This window comes from Trachinotus anak, unplaced genomic scaffold (assembly GCF_046630095.1).
Source record: "Trachinotus anak isolate AG129_WGS33_773 ecotype Australia unplaced genomic scaffold, CSIRO_AGI_Tana_v1 ptg000032l, whole genome shotgun sequence".
Classification (NCBI taxonomy): Eukaryota; Metazoa; Chordata; class Actinopteri; order Carangiformes; family Carangidae; genus Trachinotus; species Trachinotus anak.
The window spans coordinates 18988419-19007171 of record NW_027273883.1 but is presented as its reverse complement, the minus strand read 5'-3'; the positions used below and the strand labels follow the sequence as shown (position 1 = coordinate 19007171).

General features: G+C 38.0%; 1 protein-coding gene across 2 annotated transcripts in view; it reads left to right on the top strand.

Moving 5' to 3' along the window:
- Positions 1 to 18753, top strand: part of dnah5 (dynein, axonemal, heavy chain 5) — a 97122-nt gene that overhangs the window by 42809 nt on the left and 35560 nt on the right. For both annotated transcript variants that reach the window (XM_071469016.1, XM_071469015.1), the window contains 15 exons: positions 102 to 306; positions 564 to 706; positions 2538 to 2672; positions 3023 to 3145; positions 3474 to 3687; positions 4033 to 4256; positions 5445 to 5643; positions 5771 to 5943; positions 6474 to 6604; positions 8912 to 9065; positions 13124 to 13391; positions 14234 to 14357; positions 14670 to 14777; positions 15756 to 15870; positions 16447 to 16623. In XM_071469016.1, the coding sequence (XP_071325117.1) occupies positions 102 to 306; positions 564 to 706; positions 2538 to 2672; positions 3023 to 3145; positions 3474 to 3687; positions 4033 to 4256; positions 5445 to 5643; positions 5771 to 5943; positions 6474 to 6604; positions 8912 to 9065; positions 13124 to 13391; positions 14234 to 14357; positions 14670 to 14777; positions 15756 to 15870; positions 16447 to 16623 (2493 nt within the window). The remainder of the gene's footprint in view (positions 1 to 101; positions 307 to 563; positions 707 to 2537; positions 2673 to 3022; positions 3146 to 3473; positions 3688 to 4032; positions 4257 to 5444; positions 5644 to 5770; positions 5944 to 6473; positions 6605 to 8911; positions 9066 to 13123; positions 13392 to 14233; positions 14358 to 14669; positions 14778 to 15755; positions 15871 to 16446; positions 16624 to 18753) is intronic.

The window sequence follows — 18753 nt, the reverse complement described above, 5'->3', positions numbered from 1 at the left end:
TTGTTGAGCCCAACTTGTGAACATCTATTTTGTCCTGTGTTGGGCTGCCTGCGTTTGGTTGTTTCAATAGTCCTTGAAGTGAAATTATTGTTACTCTACAGGAGCAGTATGGTGACTTATCCACAGAACATTTGGAGCGGCTGTATGTCTTTGCCCTGATGTGGAGCATTGGAGCCTTACTTGAACTGGACGACCGGAGGAAGATGGATATCTGGCTCAGAGGGAATGACAGTATCCATATGAATTTGCCAGACATTCCTCATGACAGCGAGGACACCATGTTTGACTACCATGTCACAGCAGATGGTATGCATGCATTGATGAACAGATGTTATCACCTGTTGAATAGCTGCCAGGGAATATCAAAGCCGTTCTTTGACAAACAGAAGCATTCTGCCTCATGTTGCACTTTATTTTGGCAGCAGGTGTACGTTTATCAAATGATACAGTGAAATACAAAAATATTTCCTGAATTGAAAAACAGCCTGGAAGTGTCATATTTTGTGCTAATCTCTACACCATGGTTTATCTGTTTAATATATGCTAATTTTTCCTACTTCAAGGTCAGTGGATCCACTGGAGCACCAGAGTGGAGGAATATGTTTATCCATCTGAAATCACCCCTGAGTACAGCTCCATCTTGGTCCCCAATGTGGACAATGTTAGAAAAGACTTCCTAATTCAGACCATCGCCAAGCAGGGCAAGGTGAGGTTAGCAACAAAGTAGTGTACATCTGTGTACAGCCTTTGTTTATAATGTAATATAGACACAGTTTGTATAGGCAGTCAGAAATGAAAAGCTGCATTTATAAAAAAAGTGTCATGGTGATCATTGGTTTGAAGTACAAAATAGTGTAAAACAAATGTGTCTGGTGTCTCCATGATATGTTTTTAGTGACTGAATAAGAACACACTAACGCACATGCACACACACACACACACACACACACACACACACACACACACACACACACACACACACACACATACATACACACACACACACACACACACACACACACACACACACACACACACACATACTTGCACTTCTATCTTTGTGAGGACACTCATTGACATAATGCATTCCCTAGCCCCTTACCCTAACCTTAACCATCACACCTGAGTGCCTAACCCTAACCCTGACCCTAACCTTAACCTAAACCTAATTCTAACCATAACTCTAAAACCAAGTCTTAACCCTCAAAATGTGATTTGAAGGTGTCTCATAAAGTGAGGACTGGCCAAAATGTCCTCACTTTCCCAAAATGTCCTCACTCTGTTAGTAAAATACTTTTTTTGGTCCTTACTATGTAGCAAGTACAAGTACACACACACACACACACACATACACACACACACACACACACACACACACACACAAAGCTTATGATAAAGTTTTAGAGAGGGTAGAGCCCATTTAATCTCTTCTCTGTTCAGTCTATAATGCTTCATTTATTCCTGACACACACAAATGCACACACTTAAGATGGATAACATGGCAGAATGGCTGTACACAGCATGACTCTGCTAAAAGACCACATTCAAATGCTGTGGTCAGTACTCTACTTAAAAGCCTATAAAATACTCCACCACATGCCATTCATCATAGTGCTTGTGTGTGTATTTGTGTGTGTCTGTGTGTCATTAGATTCATAATGCCACTAGAGGAAAGTGGGGAGCTTCTGTATGCTGGTGGGTTTCTAAATAGATGGTTTGTGTAGGAATGAGATTTCATTTACTTTTGTTCATTCAGGAATCTCCTTCAATTCTTTTTACTTTTACTGGGTACATTTAATTTACTTTTTTTCCAGAGACTGATGGAATTACATTTTGAACAAAATGTACTGATCTGAGAAAAATGTTATTTCATTATGTTAAACTGTAATAAAGGTCAATGATATAATTAGCTTATATACCTATACAGCATTATTTTTAACTGGCTCCACCTTCTTTGTTTGTTACCACAGGATTTACCATTAACAGTCATTTGTGATCAGATGAGAGCATGTAATACTCCCTACAGCAAACTGTGGTCTTAAACTGAAGCTCTATAGTTCTATTGCATTTGTTAGCTCTTACTCATAGTGCGCTCTTACATTTTAATTTGTAGCTAAACACAAGCCTGTGTCATCAGTTGACTCATTGTTTTAACAGATGGATCTGTCAGGAGTCAAACCAATTTGTGGTAGTCACCATGAATAATTGACAGTGATTACTAATCACTGATCAGTAAGTTCAGGTGGTGAAGTATACTGGTATCTTAAGCTGTCTAAAGCAAACATCTCATCCTTTTCAAACAAGTGTAATAAGGCTGACAGTTGTTCTCTTATCCTATTTCTCCGTCTTATCTGCTTTTTTGGTGTCTGTATTGACCTTCGAGGACATACAATATGTCCTTTGTTATGCCACAGCTCCTAAGTCAAGTTTTTAACAGCTGGAAGTTGTGCATTAAAATTGTTGAGCAAAGTTAGTATATAGATTTTTGTCTTATCTGAAACTTTAGCATGATAATAAAAATCTATACATTTTTCTAGGCTGTTTTGCTGATTGGAGAACAAGGAACAGCCAAGACTGTTATCATTAAGAGCTACATGTCAAAATATGATCCTGAGACCCACATGGGAAAGAGTCTCAACTTCTCTTCTGCTACCACACCACTCATGTTCCAGGTAAAACAACCATGTATTTACAATACCCATAATTAATTTAGATTCAACAGCTCATTCTTCCACAGTGAAAGCTCTACATCTGTGTTAACTTGTCATGGATTATCATGAACTTGTGGGGAAATATTGATCGATGTCTGGTCTGATGAATAATGTGCAGGCTGGAGGAAGGAACACTGTCTTTTTTCTGTACATGGCTAAGCTGCACATTGATCAAACTGTCACAACGGATTATGTCTGAGTGGAACTTAATAGATCTGTCCTGTCTTTCTTTTTCCCTCACTCTTTGTTATCTTTTTCGTCACCATGTGTTGTCTTATTTTCTTTCTTTGCTCCCCCCATTTCTCTTTTAGAGGACAGTTGAGAGCTATGTGGATAAGAGGATGGGAACCACATATGGACCACCTGCAGGGAAGAAAATGTCCATTTTCGTAGATGATATCAACATGCCTGTCATAAACGAGTGGGGAGACCAGGTTTGGGATGATTTTAACATCATTGACATCACAGGATGAAAACACTTCCTTTTCTTTTAGTATATACATGTATTTAAATAAATGATAGGACTCACATTTTTTTGGCCTGAAAAACAATGAAAGATAATTTAAAACAAAGCATTCTTAATTTTAAGTCATTTTTAATTAATTAAATTTTAGATTGTCAAATTTCATACATTTTGGTGACCTAAGTAAATTACAAAATGAAATGAATTGAAGCTTACAGCAAGGTAATACGCGAACATGAATTAATAACAAACAATCCTCTTCTTTGTTTAACCTTGTACTTGTTTGTCATTCATCATAGGTGACTAATGAGATAGTCCGACAGCTGATGGAGCAGAATGGGTTCTTCAATCTGGAGAAACCGGGAGAGTTCACCAATATTGTAGATGTTCAGTTCCTGGCAGCTATGATCCATCCAGGAGGAGGCCGTAATGACATCCCACAGAGACTGAAAAGGCAGTTCTCCATCTTTAACTGTACTCTGCCATCCAATTCCTCCATAGACAAAATATTTGGTGGGTAAAAACGGTGTTACTATGCAGTAGAATCATTATTGTTGTATGTATTCAATCAAAACATTTGACCTATTAATTGATGTGTTATCAAGACTGATAGTGATAAAGATACATTGTCGTCTTGCTGAAATACTACTAATACTGTAGTGAGACAAGGATACTTTTTTTGCTATTTAACTAATTATTTGTATTTTTATATGTTTGTATATTTCTTGCTATAATGAATTGATAAAAGTTGGTTCAAATTTTAATTTCATGACCGACACAGTGCGTACTGTGTCTATGCTTTGGTCACTTCCTTGACTTCAATTCAACAACTATCTCATCATCACCCCTATAATATAGGTGTGATTGGTCAGGGCCACTTCTGTGAACGCCGTGGTTTCACTGAGGAGGTCCGGAGCACCGTGCCCTGCCTGGTGTCTCTGACCCGCCGTCTCTGGCAGCTGACCAAGGTTAAGATGCTTCCAACTCCTGCTAAGTTCCACTACATCTTCAACCTGAGGGATCTCTCCAGGGTGTGGCAAGGCATGCTCAATACCAGTGCTGAGGTTGTCAACTCTGTCCCGGTGAGAAGATTTACGCAGTGTTTACATTCACTTAATTAACAAGGTTTTACCCTTATCTTTAAAATGTCATCTAATTAGGAAACATAGTTAACATGGCTGGATTTCCACTGGAGAAAACAGATTTTCTTGATCAGGTATCCACAGTTAGTGTACATATTGTAAATATTTCAGAAATGGACAGTATTGCTGTGACAGCAGCGAAAGAGAATGACATAAAATATCATTACTTTTGGCTGTGCTTTGTTATGTCTAAACTAAGAGTGCACTGACCACAACACTCCAATAAATAAGCCTAAGTAAGTCCTGAGCCTGGTGCTACGCTCACTGCGCATCAGTCCACATTCAAAAAAGCCTCCAGTATATGGTGCTGCATGTAAAGACAGGTTTTATAGTAACCAGATAAACACAGTGCTTTAACTTGATTTAAATCACTGGTCTGGTTGTGTGTGTATGTGTGTGTGTAGTATAGTAGCATAGCAAAGTGTGGTGCAGAGAGGTGTATAATAGAGTAAAATAGTCTAGAGAGCCTGGTGTTTAAACCCCTTTCTTATGTAGTAGAGGTGCTGTGTGACTACATGATATTTTGTGATATAATATCCTGACATACAATATCAGAGAAAGAAGTGTTTTTAGTTGGGAAGAATAAAATGGGGAAAAAAAATAAACATCTGAAATTTTGGCATTGCAAGCTCAATTCTTGCTGAGGTGGCTAATTCTGTTGGTTTGTGGCCTCACTGAATAATTAAATAAAATGAAATATATCTTCTACCTCAGGGTGTGCAGAGTCTAGGCAAACATGCTCAACATAGCTGCTGAGGCAGCCAACTCAACTCAGAAGACTTGGACTAGATTACAATAAACTAAAACACTCATAGAATACAGGGCCATAAAATATAAATAGATGCAACTTTCCCAGGCTTTTATTTCATGGTGAGGTGCTGTATGTGCAGATCTCTACAATCAATAGATATAGATCAGTGTCTTGATTAATGAATTTCAGTGTAAGCTAATGATCTAGTGTGTCTATGCTCAATGCTTTTCTTTGCCCATCTGAATCTTTTGATCTGAATTATCAACGCACCTGTCATTCTGGCATGTATTAGCTGATAGCTGAGAGACCTCCCTCAACAGAAGATTTTTCACCTTATTAGCTTGAAGGATGGCACTAATACAAAAAATAATTTCCAGGTGTTGCTGGCGTTGTGGAAGCACGAATGCAAACGTGTGATAGCTGACAGATTTACGATGCCTGAGGATGTGGAGTGGTTTGACCAGTCTTTGGCGAAGCTGGCAGAGGAGGAGCTTGGCGAGGAGCACAAGAACATAGTGGACTATGAAGTAGACAGATACTTTGTTGACTTCCTACGAGATGCACCAGAGGCTACAGGTATTGATTAATCAACATAAAACTACTGAAAACAAGACTCTAGACAATGTCAGTGATGTTGTTGTCATAGAAAATTACTTAGCTATTTTACTGTGGTCATTTTAATTTAAAATGCTTTTCCTGACAGGGGAGGAACCAGAAGATTCAGACTTTGATTTGCCCAAAGTGTATGAGCCTATTGAATCATTTGAAGGTTTAAAAGACCGTCTGAACATGTTCCTGAGCCATTACAATGAGAGCATCAGGGGTACTGGGATGGACATGGTCTTCTTTCAGGATGCTATGATACATCTGGTCAAGGTACTCTACAGAAAAGTTTCTTTTATCATTTAGTCACATTAGTGTGATTAAAGTAAAGAGATGGCACTATTTGCAGTATGCTATATGATGTTACAGAATAGAACAAAAAGTATTGTAAAATGGTCAGTATATATTAATATTAAATTAGGCAAATTAAAGTGTATAAACATAAAAATGTCTTAGCCAACTCAAAACAGAGACACAGAGACAGAGCCTTGAGATATTATAAGCCTATCAAGTTGTTGTGACTGAGGCATTAACGAGCAAATAGCTACACATCTAGTACAGACAGATATTCTCAGACAGCCTCAAAGCCCAAAAATATTCTGTGAGGTTTACTGTAGTACATCTTGATTTGTGGAGCTTTCACGCTTTGTTGCTTGCTCACATGCACTTGCACTCACACAAATTCTCTCTTCTCTGTCTCCTTTGCTTTTTTGTGTTTTTGTGTCTCAGGTACACATTTTCACACATATGCTCATACATTATTCATCCTAATTTTTTGTGTATGTCTGGTTTTGTTTGTTTAGGTGTCGCGAATAATCCGAACACCTGGAGGTAATGCCTTGTTAGTGGGTGTTGGGGGCTCAGGCAAGCAGAGCCTGACCAGACTGGCCTCATTCATAGCTGGATACAGGATCTTCCAGATCACTCTCACACGGTAATGCTCAGTACATTAGGTGTGCGCGCACACTCACACATGCACACACGCACGCACGCACACACGCACACACACACACACACACACACACACACACAGACGCACGCATATGATGATATCAAATATCTAATATCAAGTCATGAAACTGACAAAGATTGTGGAATGACAGGAACATCTGAGTTAATGTCAGCCCACACTGTATTTGCTCATTAATGTCTGGCAGGATGTACAATATGCGTTTTCCAATGACAGTCATCATTTCATGGAAGCTGTTAAAAGGATGTCCCACACATATGCTCCACACTGGGCTGTCATCTATGAGTCTTTTGATTTTCAGAACATTCCAGCTGCTGTGGAAAAGTCAAATTTATCCTTAATTATTCATCAAAATTGGTTGTGGATATATTTGAGGCAAGAAATATGATTTACAGTTATTAAGAGCATTTAGAAATTTTTATTGTATCTACAAAAAAATATTGTTTATGATTCATGAGTTTTAAATTATACTGAGTCACTTCATGATTTAAAACTTCGCCCATAGTGTGCTGGCTCAATGAATTCTTGTGTGGATATCTTTGGACGTATCTTAGTTCAGACGTTGCAAAGCTAACCCTAATGCACTGCACCACTGGGATGCAGTTATTTTCTATACAGGTTTATTATAATCATGTGTTGAGTCAGGACCCACCTATTTTTCTAGCACAGTATCATTCCTTTTTGAATTAGGTTAAACTTGAAATATTTTTTTGTTAATTATGTAATGTAATGGCCAAGAGGCTGCAGGTCTCTCCACCCTTCCTGGTCTCTTTGCAGATATTTAATCACCATAAAAAAACTAAAACAAAACAAATATACCCAGTAGATATTAAATCAAAACCACCGTACTCTGTCAGGATATAAATATTTAAAGCTCAGTTTTGACATGTGAAAAATATTCATCATTCATCTTTCAGTAGTTGCAAAGAGCATGTATTAATTCCTGAAATAAATTGAATCAGATTGATATTTTTGGTGAAATATCTTGGCAGCTCTGGCCCCTCATCAGTTGAGTCTCTGTGAAACAATATCACTGTCTCCTATGAGTCTCTTTTCACTGCAGTTGAGTCTCGTTTGCTTCAACTGTCATTTTTCTCTGCTTCTTCTGTCCTACACTTTGTGTGCCTCATTGTTCTGTCACACTCTGGCCTCGCTCTCACTCTCCCAACCTGTCAAATGTTTTTCTCTCTCAGTCCCTGTGTGCATTTGTTGCCATCATATTTCCCATCTGCTCTTTTCCAACAGATTTGAATGTTTGGTATTAATATGAATGAGCCTTGTGTTTCTCCTCTTGGATTCACGGGCCTCTGGAGACGACAGGCACCTCGATTATATGTCTCCCTGCCTTCTTTTTTTTTCTCTGCTGTCTCTTTTCTCTAACACTCAAACATTCACCTGCTCTCGTCGTTTACACGCACATCCAGTACAGTTATGTCTGTTTTACTCATGCAGACTCAATTCGACTCTCATTCTCTAATGTAAACTAGCCATTTAAAGTCCTTACTGTTACTCTTTTGCTAGATATTTTTTTCTCGTATCTTTTCTCCTTATTTTCTTGCAATTAATTCCACCCATTAATCTTCCACTTTTGCACGTGTGTGTATTTGTCATTTCCATCTATATAATTAACACACACAACAGATGGAGAAACATTCAAAAACAAGCAGCTAGGACACTGTTTGCTTATTTACCACATTTCAAGCTAGAAATCTGTCAATGTTCATACTTTTCTTTTTAATACTTCAACTAGTAAAACCACCCACAACTTGAAAATCCTACTGACACCTTTTAGTGTTAGTTATTCAATGTTTTGCCCTTTCACTGTTTTGATTGCAACACACCATATATTCAGTTTTGCTGATTACTGTTCAATATAGTTACATTATAGACATTTATGTAAAGATCTTTTCTGTCATATTGGTTAAAATTTTTTAGATCTGAATTCATATTATATAGGTACTAATTAATATCATTTTTAAAGGCTCTGTCTGTGCAAAATGAAGCAACAATACTTAAAATAAACTGAGCTGTTACTTGCCACAGCAATGCACTGCTGTCAGGAAAAAAAGAAGAAAAAAATAAAGAACATCTCTAACTCAAACAACACCATTCACATATTCAAATTTATTCAAACCCTCACACTGTATACACTCATAAACACACACCCCCACACACCGTGTTCCTTGTCTCTCTGTGGCTCAGTTTATTTGGTATAACAATAGCAGAAAGAGAGGAAAAATCTTTTATTTTATGCATTCTGTTTTTTGTCAGCTCATACAACACAGCCAACCTGATGGATGACTTGAAGGGATTGTACAGAACAGCTGGGCAGCACGGGAAAGGCATCAGCTTCATCTTTACCGACAACGAAATCAAGGACGAGTCCTTCCTTGAGTACATGAACAATGTCCTTTCATCTGGAGAGGTCAGGAGTGCACATATGGAAAAAAGACACAAAAACACACATACCTAAATGTGTGTCTAACTTGTATTTGATGTGAACTATAGAGTTAAATGTGTGAAAGACAAATAACAAGAGATTTAAAAGTAGCTGATTTTGCTGGCCAGAGATTATGAGATAGAGCTAAATAACTGATGTGCCCTTATAGCAGAAGCCTTAATTGTTCATTTTTTAATTTTTTAATTTTTTAAATTTATTTCAAAACTGCCAGGCAGGACAAGGTGCAAAGTAATTTGCAAAATGCAAAACTAAAAAACTATGCAGATTCATTTTGGATAAGCTGGAGGTAAGTCAGTTACAACAGTACAAACATAAAGTAGTGAAAACATGAGAAGCTTTCTAGATTAAAAAATATTAATTTTTTGCTTCATTTCAAAAGGATGCTCTTGATTTACAAGATATTCTACAGCTGCATAAAGGAAGAAGACTGAATAACACCAGCCATCCTCACTGTTTAATTAGGAGGTCATTTCCCACAGTAGGTGCTGATCCGACAGATCAGCAACTTAGGGTCTGACTGACTGAACGGCTGAATGACTGATACTACTACAGTTCTATGCCAATTTTAAGTGGGACAGAAAAACAATGCCTCAGGGTTGGGACCAAGTGAAAGCATGATTTTAGTCAAAAAGTCACACTCAAAACAATAAAACAAAATGTTTTCACCATGATCTCAATGTTCTCTAGCTGTTGTACTACAAAATGAATTTTATAATGATTACAAGCTGGCATTGCCTACCGTGCTACACTGAATCAGATGATAAATATTTTCTACAAAAGCCTTAATTATACCTCTGTTGTGCTTCTGAAACTGAAAGCTGGCACTCACCCTTGAGTGAAATAAGGATATGGATATGGATTATGAGCAGTGCAGTTCATCTCAATTCAATCATATTAAAAACAAATTTTATTCTCCCTCTCAATGCTACAGCATTTCACAATTATTTTGTCATTGATTTAGATGTAATGAATTGAAGATGTAACTGAAAGAAGAGATGGATACAGCTCGGTCTTTTTCTGCACTGCAGCACTCTGTATTATAGCTGCAGAATGACTTTTTTTCCTGTATTATTCTCTAACAGCAGCGAAAGCAGCAGGTAGCTTCAAGGTCAAGTGCCACTGTTTGCACATTTCTCTACGGCAGTCCCACAATTATCCACTGTACTAGATGCAGTGGGGCAAACAAAGCATTTTCACAGCACTTTCCTCAGCTCTTATTTTGTATCCTCTTTGCTACCCTCCTCTGCCTCTTCTGTTCTTACAGTTTTCACCACAGTTTTCCTCCACTCCTACCTGTGTTTTGTGATGTCTCTTCCTCTAAGTGTCTGTTTTTTCCCTCTGGCTTTTTTCTGTTCTCTCTCATGCATCTTCTCTTGTTTCCCTCTTTTCCCTCTCCTCCTCCTCTTTATCCTGCTCTTCATTGTTGTCTTTTTTCTCTCTTCCACTTTTCCCAGTTATTTACGTACCACAAAGCACATTCTAGTATTGCATTATGTCAGGTGTCATATTCAACGGATGCTGTACTCAACACATTTTAGTGGGGGTTTACATTTAGTGAGCTAATAATTATTTCACACACACCTAACATCAAGCTGTTTAAATTATATAAGGTATCACAACCCAGTTATTTCTCCGTCAGGATGCTGTTTCTACTGTACTGCTGCTCTGTGCTGATGTACTGTAGGAGTCTTCCCTCTTTTTATCCTCTCCTTCCTCTCTCACACTGCTGGGATGTTTATGTTCTGAAGGGATGTAATGATGTTCTAATCAAGTTTAATGCATGGGCAGCAGCAAGCTGTGAAAACAGGCCCCGTGTAATGTTTTTTTCACAATTTGTAACATGCATTTCTCAGAGTGCTGACTTGACTCTTCTCACTGTCAATAACAGCAGTTAACTGCTCTTTATGAAGGACAATAAGAGTAGATTAAGAATCTGAGCATCTGATTGTTGAATTGTTTCTGTTGAGTTTAATGCAACATGAGTAATGTTATTTTGAGTATAAATTAACCTACTACTAACAAAGAAAGAAATAATTAGTTGCTGGGCTAATAATTAGTCAGTAGGATAATATAGTAAGAGAGGGGAAACTACAAGGGAGGAAAAATTGTTTAAAAATATATTTAATATCATTGTTGCTGTGCCCAAAATAGCTCTCATTGTTGGATTTCACACCTGCCAATCAGTCTCCATCCTTTTTTTCCTCTTCCTCCTCTCACTGAACACTGGACTTTCCACTCTGCTTCTGTCAGTATTACACAAATTTAATCCGGCTAAAGTTCCTTTTTGGAAAGTTAATGGCAGACTGATGAGGCCTGCACGAGTGGTTGATTCTGCTTTTATTCAAAAAGACATAAGCGTCAACACTGCTAGATTTAAGACCAGCTCTTAATTTGTGCTTAACTTTGCTTCAAGCAGCAGCCAGAGGCAAAGCTAATTTTCCTTTATCTTCTATATTTCTATCTATTGGAAAACTATGCATGATAAACAGTACAATGCAGAAAAAGTGGCTACATTTTCATCATCTGCTCAGTGTGTCGATTCTAAGGGTATAAAACATTTGTTTTCCTCTGTTGTTTCATTTACATTCATTATTTTATTAATATAACGTCAGTTCATCAACACTATGGGCAGCTGATGTTACAAACAGTCCTGGGTGTGCAATTACTTTTTATTACTGCAATTAGTGATTTTTGTCCCCTTTCCTTCACCTCCAGATATTTCTAATTTTATATCCCACCTACATTCAACCCTTCCTTTGTTTACCTCTTTCTGTTTACTTCTTTGCCCTTCTTCAGTCCTCATCCTTTTCCATCTGCTCATTCTCTTTTCCTTTGTTTTATGTTGCTCTGTCTGCCTCCTCATGGTAGCATCTCTAGCCACCTCCTCCACCTGCTCCTCTCAAACCTTTTCTCTGCCTCCCTGGCTGGATGAAAATTTAAGCAGCACCTGCTTTATCAGGGGAGGTAAATAGAAGTGGGGACCAGGAGAGAGCAGTGTCTGTGTTGGGTTTTTATTTATATCAGGTGAGAGGTTTGTCTATCATGTTTGTGTATGTTGAAGAGGGAGAGAGAAGTTTGTGTTACAGACGTGTTAGGATGACTGTGTGTGAGAGACAGTCACTGCCGTGATGGGGATGAGAAAGAAAAAGAAAGAGCGAGCTGTTAATGTGAGGTTGTTGTTTATGTGAAAGAAACCAGCAGATGGTTAGAGACATGGTGCTTCTAACTACAACACCTCAGATAGCAGACAGCAGTTTTTTTTTTCTTTCCTTTCGCACCATGAGGCTAAAGTAGTACAGAGACAATGAGGGAGGCTTGAACGAGCACCTGCAGCTTTGTGCCTAACCAATCAAAAAAAGCCCAGATTTAATTCAAATCATCTTCTGCCCCCAGTTAAAATTCAGCTATCCAAGCTAAGGAATTAAAAATCAATCATTTCCTGCAGCTGCTTCACAGTAAACATTATCATTAGTTTATTCACCAGCTGCTTAGCAGTTACTTTTTTTTAAATATCAACCATACTATTAGTAAAGGGAAGTCACAGTAGGCAATTAGGAGGTTGAGGAAATGACTACAAAAGTTAGAGGGAGAAATTGGAAAGTTGAGCATGTGATGAAATCAAATCAAAACAGGAAATGAAAATCATATCGGCAGATATTCATAATCATATTGGCAGAGCTTCATTTCAGATGGTGCTTCTCTGAAAATCTTTGAAATGCTGTGAAAATTTTTCCATGTGCCTCAAACACTAAATAATATTTGAAAGCCTAGCCTAATTAAGCGATCGTTTGTCATCCTAAACATACAGTACTTATCCTTATACTCGACCCAGTAGTAAACATCTATATACATTAAAAATATCAACAGTTCCAGTACGAACAAAGATTAACTTATCATGTAGAAAGGTTACTTACCTTCAGTATACACACAAACGCACACACACTTACCCACATGATTTGGATGAGTAGATCAGTGATAAAGACATTATCGTGATATAAGTGGGTGTGTATTTTTGTCCTCAGGTGTCCAACTTATTTGCTCGTGATGAGATTGATGAAATCCTCAGTGATCTCATCCCTGTGATGAAGCGAGAGTTTCCCAGACGACCACCGACCAACGAAAACCTGTATGAGTATTTCATGTCACGAGTCCGACATAATCTCCATGTTGTTCTATGCTTCTCACCTGTTGGAGAAAAGTTTCGCAACCGGGCATTAAAGTTTCCAGCACTGATATCTGGCTGCACCATGGACTGGTTCAGCCGCTGGCCAAAGGACGCGCTTGTTGCAGGTACAAATTTTATTTTATGCTGATATGATCTTCCGATCTAATGGTAACCTTTGTTGATCATTATGTACAGTTTGTACTACATCCTTGCGTTCTATCTCCCATTTAGAGTGGCTGGGTGCAATGTTTTTCACTGTATTGTAAGGCAGATTAAACTGGGATATAACTATGTGCTTTTTGATTACTGAAAGTGAGAATAAAATTAGAAATTTTTAAATTCAAATTGTCTTGACTCTAATAAGAGAGGAAATTGCAGTGGTAATCCCCAGTAGCACGACTACAGTTGTCTATCATCTTGCTAATCTTGTGTTTCTTTTCTTTAATTACGCTGATATACTCTAGATCATGATTGAGTTTTCATACATATACATAAGGCAAAATAGGTCTTAATTTGTCTCAGCAATTGTAAATCTGTGTAGCTCATTTTGTCCTGAAAAACCAATCTCTCCCAGCACATCTGTTGGAAGCACTGTCAGTTTGCCTTTAGAAAATGGATTGTGAAAATGTCAATATTTTCCAATTATTTCCTGCTGCTCTTTTCCTTCTGTTTCAATTCCATAGTTTGTTTAATCCTTTAGTAGTATGGTACATATGTTATAGTCATAGATGTACAAAAGCCAGTAATCCATATTGTCCCACAGTCATTTGTGCCTGGAAAACAATCAATTTGAATTTGTTAGTGTGTCAGTGTATTTAGTTGTAAATATCCTTGGTTATGTTTACAATTGCCAATCTTGTTTCTGTAACCAATTTTAACTCTCCACAGATTCACAGTTTTTCTCCAATTAATTCCCCTCTCTTCTTCTCTTTTGTATTTCATCCTCCTCTGTCTTCCTGTCCTTCAGTTTCGGAGCACTTCCTGTCTGTCTATGACATCGACTGCTCACCCCAGGTCAAAAGTGAGGTAGTTCAGTGCATGGGCTCTTTTCAGGATGGTGTGGCAGAGAAGTGTGTGGACTACTTCCAGAGGTATAGTATTTTATTAAATCTATTACTTCATTAAAGAGCTGATAGCAGAAAGATGACAGGAAATTCATGACCACCAGGGCGGTGTCCCTTTAATATGATTTTAGGCCCAAGTGTGCACAAGAGGAATTTCTTTTTGAAAATCTTTCAGCACAAACATCATATTGATTAAAGTAAATAGTAAATAAATTAAATAAAAGTGCTTCTAAATGTAGATTAATAGTTAATGTTCAAACATTGACAACTCTCTCAGATGACTCTCCTTCTGTTTAAAATGACATGAACTTAACCCAATGTAATCTATCTTGAATCTAGATACCGACGCTCCACCCACGTCACACCCAAGTCCTACCTGTCTTTCATTCAGGGCTACAAGACCATTTATAAGGAGAAGAAGTCTGAAGTCCAGACCCTTGCCAACAGGTAAACAGACTTAAGTGACTAATTGAAACACTTGTAATTGCAACGATAACATATACTGTAGCACTTTTAAGCTTTTTGTCTGGCATAAAATTTTCCATGTTCCTGCATTAAAGTTATTAATGTTATTGCATTAAAGGCAGAGATGAGAGACTTTTTCCATGTTTGCAAGCCAGCAGCTAAAATTAGTTTGTAATCAATACCTCACCTGCTGCACATACTGCAAATTGTCTACATCCCTTTGTGTTACAGTTGGATTGTGTAAGTGTGCTTAATAGGGTAATAAGGTTGTTGTATCTTATATCTGCAGTTCAGTCTTCCTCTAGCGTCGCTAGTCAACAGTGATGCATTGGTAATTAGGTTAGTGTATGTCCTGGAAAACAGCTGTTTTCACAGGCAGATTTTCAAAGAACTGTTACAGGGACTGACTAATATTAGATTAGTCAGTAGTTATCCTATTGAAGTAAGTGATCATCACAGGGGTCAGTGCAGAACTTAGTTTAGAGTTGTTTTTTTTTTTGTTTTTTTTAATGTGAGCTGGTTCAGTATAAATTACAACATTAAATAACATTGCAGACCTGATACAATTGCTGTGCTCGTTTTGTCGTGATTTGGAGCCCATGTCGGCTTATCAACTATTCCCTGAGTCTCCCAAGATTTACTGGCAGCTTGTGAAGGAAATATCATTACATTTAGATTTCTGAGCAGGCACATGCTACAAAGTGACCAAGGAGAAAAAGCTGTTTTCCTGTTAAATAATGGGCAAGTATTTTCATCACCTGGTACCAGATGGACCAAAGATTCAGTCAGAATGGCGTGTAGTTCATCTTGAAGGTTTTGTAGATATTTACAACAAGCAGGACCCCAGGTGTAGATGTGCTGATGCCTATTAGAGAGTGTGGCACATTGTAGCAAGGGGCAAGATGTAGGCTGGAACTGCATGCAGCTTAACTGATGATGTGTAATATTTCATGTGTTTAGGATGAATACTGGTCTCCAGAAACTGAAGGAGGCATCAGAGTCTGTAGCAGCACTCAGCAAGGAGCTGGAGGTGAAAGAGAAGGAGCTACAGGTTGCCAATGACAAAGCTGATATGGTAGGTTTCAGAAAGGAGAGTTTTTTTTCTAAGTGCAGTATATGCATGCATGTATGTGTATGTTTAGTTTGAGAAAGTGTCTCTAGAGGTACAGTGTACATACTCTTTTCTTGCTTTCCCACTGTTGGCTTTTTTAGTTGGCCTAAAATTTCACAAACATTTGAAAATGAATTAATCAAGCGGAGATTTTGAATTAAAACAGCAACACAGTCCCTAATTTACATGTACACTTGTCACATTGATTTGTGAGCATTATATGTGTGGATATGAATATCATATTTGCATTGTATTTTTTGAATATGAATATTTATTAGTCTGGTAATTTGTGGTTTACTGTAGCTGTATGTGCAGGTATTGCACATAAACAGCAGTGAAATTAATGATGTTTCTTTATATGAATAAGTAGAAGTACAGTCTCAGGTCAGTAAACTTTATACAGAGGTGTCTATACTGTATATTGATAACAGAATAAACATGATATTACAGGTTATTTTTGTTTTGTTGATACTGAAGAAGGAATACAAGTTGAGATTGCAGTCATTCACTGCTATGTTTTTTTATTGTGCATATTCCCAGGTATTGAAGGAAGTAACAGTCAAAGCCCAGGCAGCAGAGCGAGTGAAGGTGGAGGTTCAGAAAGTGAAGGACAAGGCCCAGGCCATTGTAGACAGCATCTCAGCTGACAAGGCCATTGCTGAGGAGAAACTTGAAGCTGCGCGGCCAGCTCTTGAGGAGGCAGAGGCTGCACTGCAGGTATGGGACTTAATTCCTCCCCCACCTATGTTTTTCTTGCTCTCTTACTTAATGTTGGTTGAGGGCATCACTGAGAGTCTTCTGGGACTTGCTATCTGTAGCTGCATGCTGGCAATGATATGATCCCCAGGTGTCTTCTCAACTCAATGTCCCTCAGGTGGACAGGTTTTGACTTCTTTTGTAAGTAGATACAAAAGCTGAAGATGGATGGACTTCCCACACAAAATATTTATATATATATCTTCTCGTCTTTATCTTGCCATCACCTGGTCCAGGATGCTGCTATTGACAAGACTGTTGTGACTTTCGTTCGTGCATCACTGTACTGGCTCCCAGTTACTTTTAATGCCACTGTTTGTCTGCTAAGCTTTGAATATGTTGGGAGTACTCAGTGTGGGTGTTAATATCAGCTGGTTGGGAATATAATGTTTCTATAGGGAAATAAGGCTGGAGACACACTGGATGCGACGCATGTGCGTAGTGGTTGCGTACATCTGGGTTTTCATCGTATGTCTCTTGCGTTGTGGCTGCGTCACATGATCTATAGATTTGGCAGCTCGCCTATCTTTCACGCGTGACGTACACATCTTGCAGATCGTATGGACAGTCATATGGACATCATATCAGCAACATTACACAAAACTGACACCAACACTACAGTCTCTATGTCTAGGCTGAATCTGAATCACGTCATGAAAAAATATAAAAAATTTTTTTTTTTTTAGGAGCTGCATGTGGAGACCGGGGCATATCAGAGACATTTTCTGGCAAATATAAATCACAAATTAATTTACAAAGGAAATTATCATTTTGATTAGGAGATGCCCTATAATTCTGCATATGAGCCCAAATTGTCATCAAACTATTTTTCAAATATTTAATGTATGTAAACAATACAGTACACAGTGCTGATGAGTTCCTGTATGCAGTATGAATATAGTATTGATATATCAGTATTTTCATGTGCCTCATCTACTGACAATAACCAGTTTCATTCACGCCTACTGTACCATGCAGTACTGCTCCTCACGATGTTCTCTGCTGCCCCTGTATACTAGATATCTGAGCACAGGTTTGCCCTAAAAGATCGCCTCAGGGTTCAAAATTGTCAGAAAACTATGTGTTGGAGCAGTTTATTGTGCTCACTGTTTGTGGCTTAATGCTTCCCCAACCAATATTTTTCTAGCTCTCTTACTTTGTGTGGCTTCAGGGCGACATTTAGAGCCCTGTAAGTGTATACAGGCTCTGCCTATTGCCTTCTCACCCTGGTGTATGTGTATGTGTAACAGCGGGTGTGTCTAAAGTTAGCATGGTGCTCTGGACCTGGAGCTGCACTGTAATTAAAGCTCTCCTCCTGGGTAGATGGCTGCATACAGATCTCCTATGGCAGGGCTCTGATTAGAATTTTATCTTGCTGCTGTGGGTGGAAACCTTAATTTTCCAAACAGGAATTGGATTAACGATCATGCATTCTGATCATGTTTTTTTCAAGTGCTATAGAATGTTTTTACCAAAGCTGTCACCCAATGCTCTGTGGTGCAGAGAGGTTGTTGTAAAATTAAAGATATTTTGTTTCTCATTCAAGATGCTGCTACACCTCATCAATAGAGTCATCAATATGGTTTACTATCTTATTAGCATTTACATCTAGTTTGTGTGCTTCCTGTAACCCAGAGACGAAGTTGGGAAAAATAAAGTTTCCTAATCTAAATATATTTCTTTGTTTTTTGCCTTTAATTAGCACAACAATGGGCTTTTTTATGGAAACACAATTAAAAAATATTTGCCTTAACTAATTAATTTAAAGTTTTAAATTTTCTAACAGGGCAACCTGCAGCCCAGCTCAGCTAAGCCTGCCTAGTATTGTTGGATTTAGAATGAACATACTGTATTTTTGATAGTGATAATATATTTATTTATCTTTCTAGAAAATGGAGAAAATGTTGTGCAACAAGGTCACAGGACATTACAGGACACACTATAAATCCAGTACTCACTAACTTGGTATAAAGGGTTTGCCCTTCTTTATCTGTTTAAAGGACCAAGTAAAAATGTATTGCTCTCCAGCAGCAACATTTATAATTGATACACAATAGCAGGAGTGTGAGTGATTATAAACGTCAAAGGTAA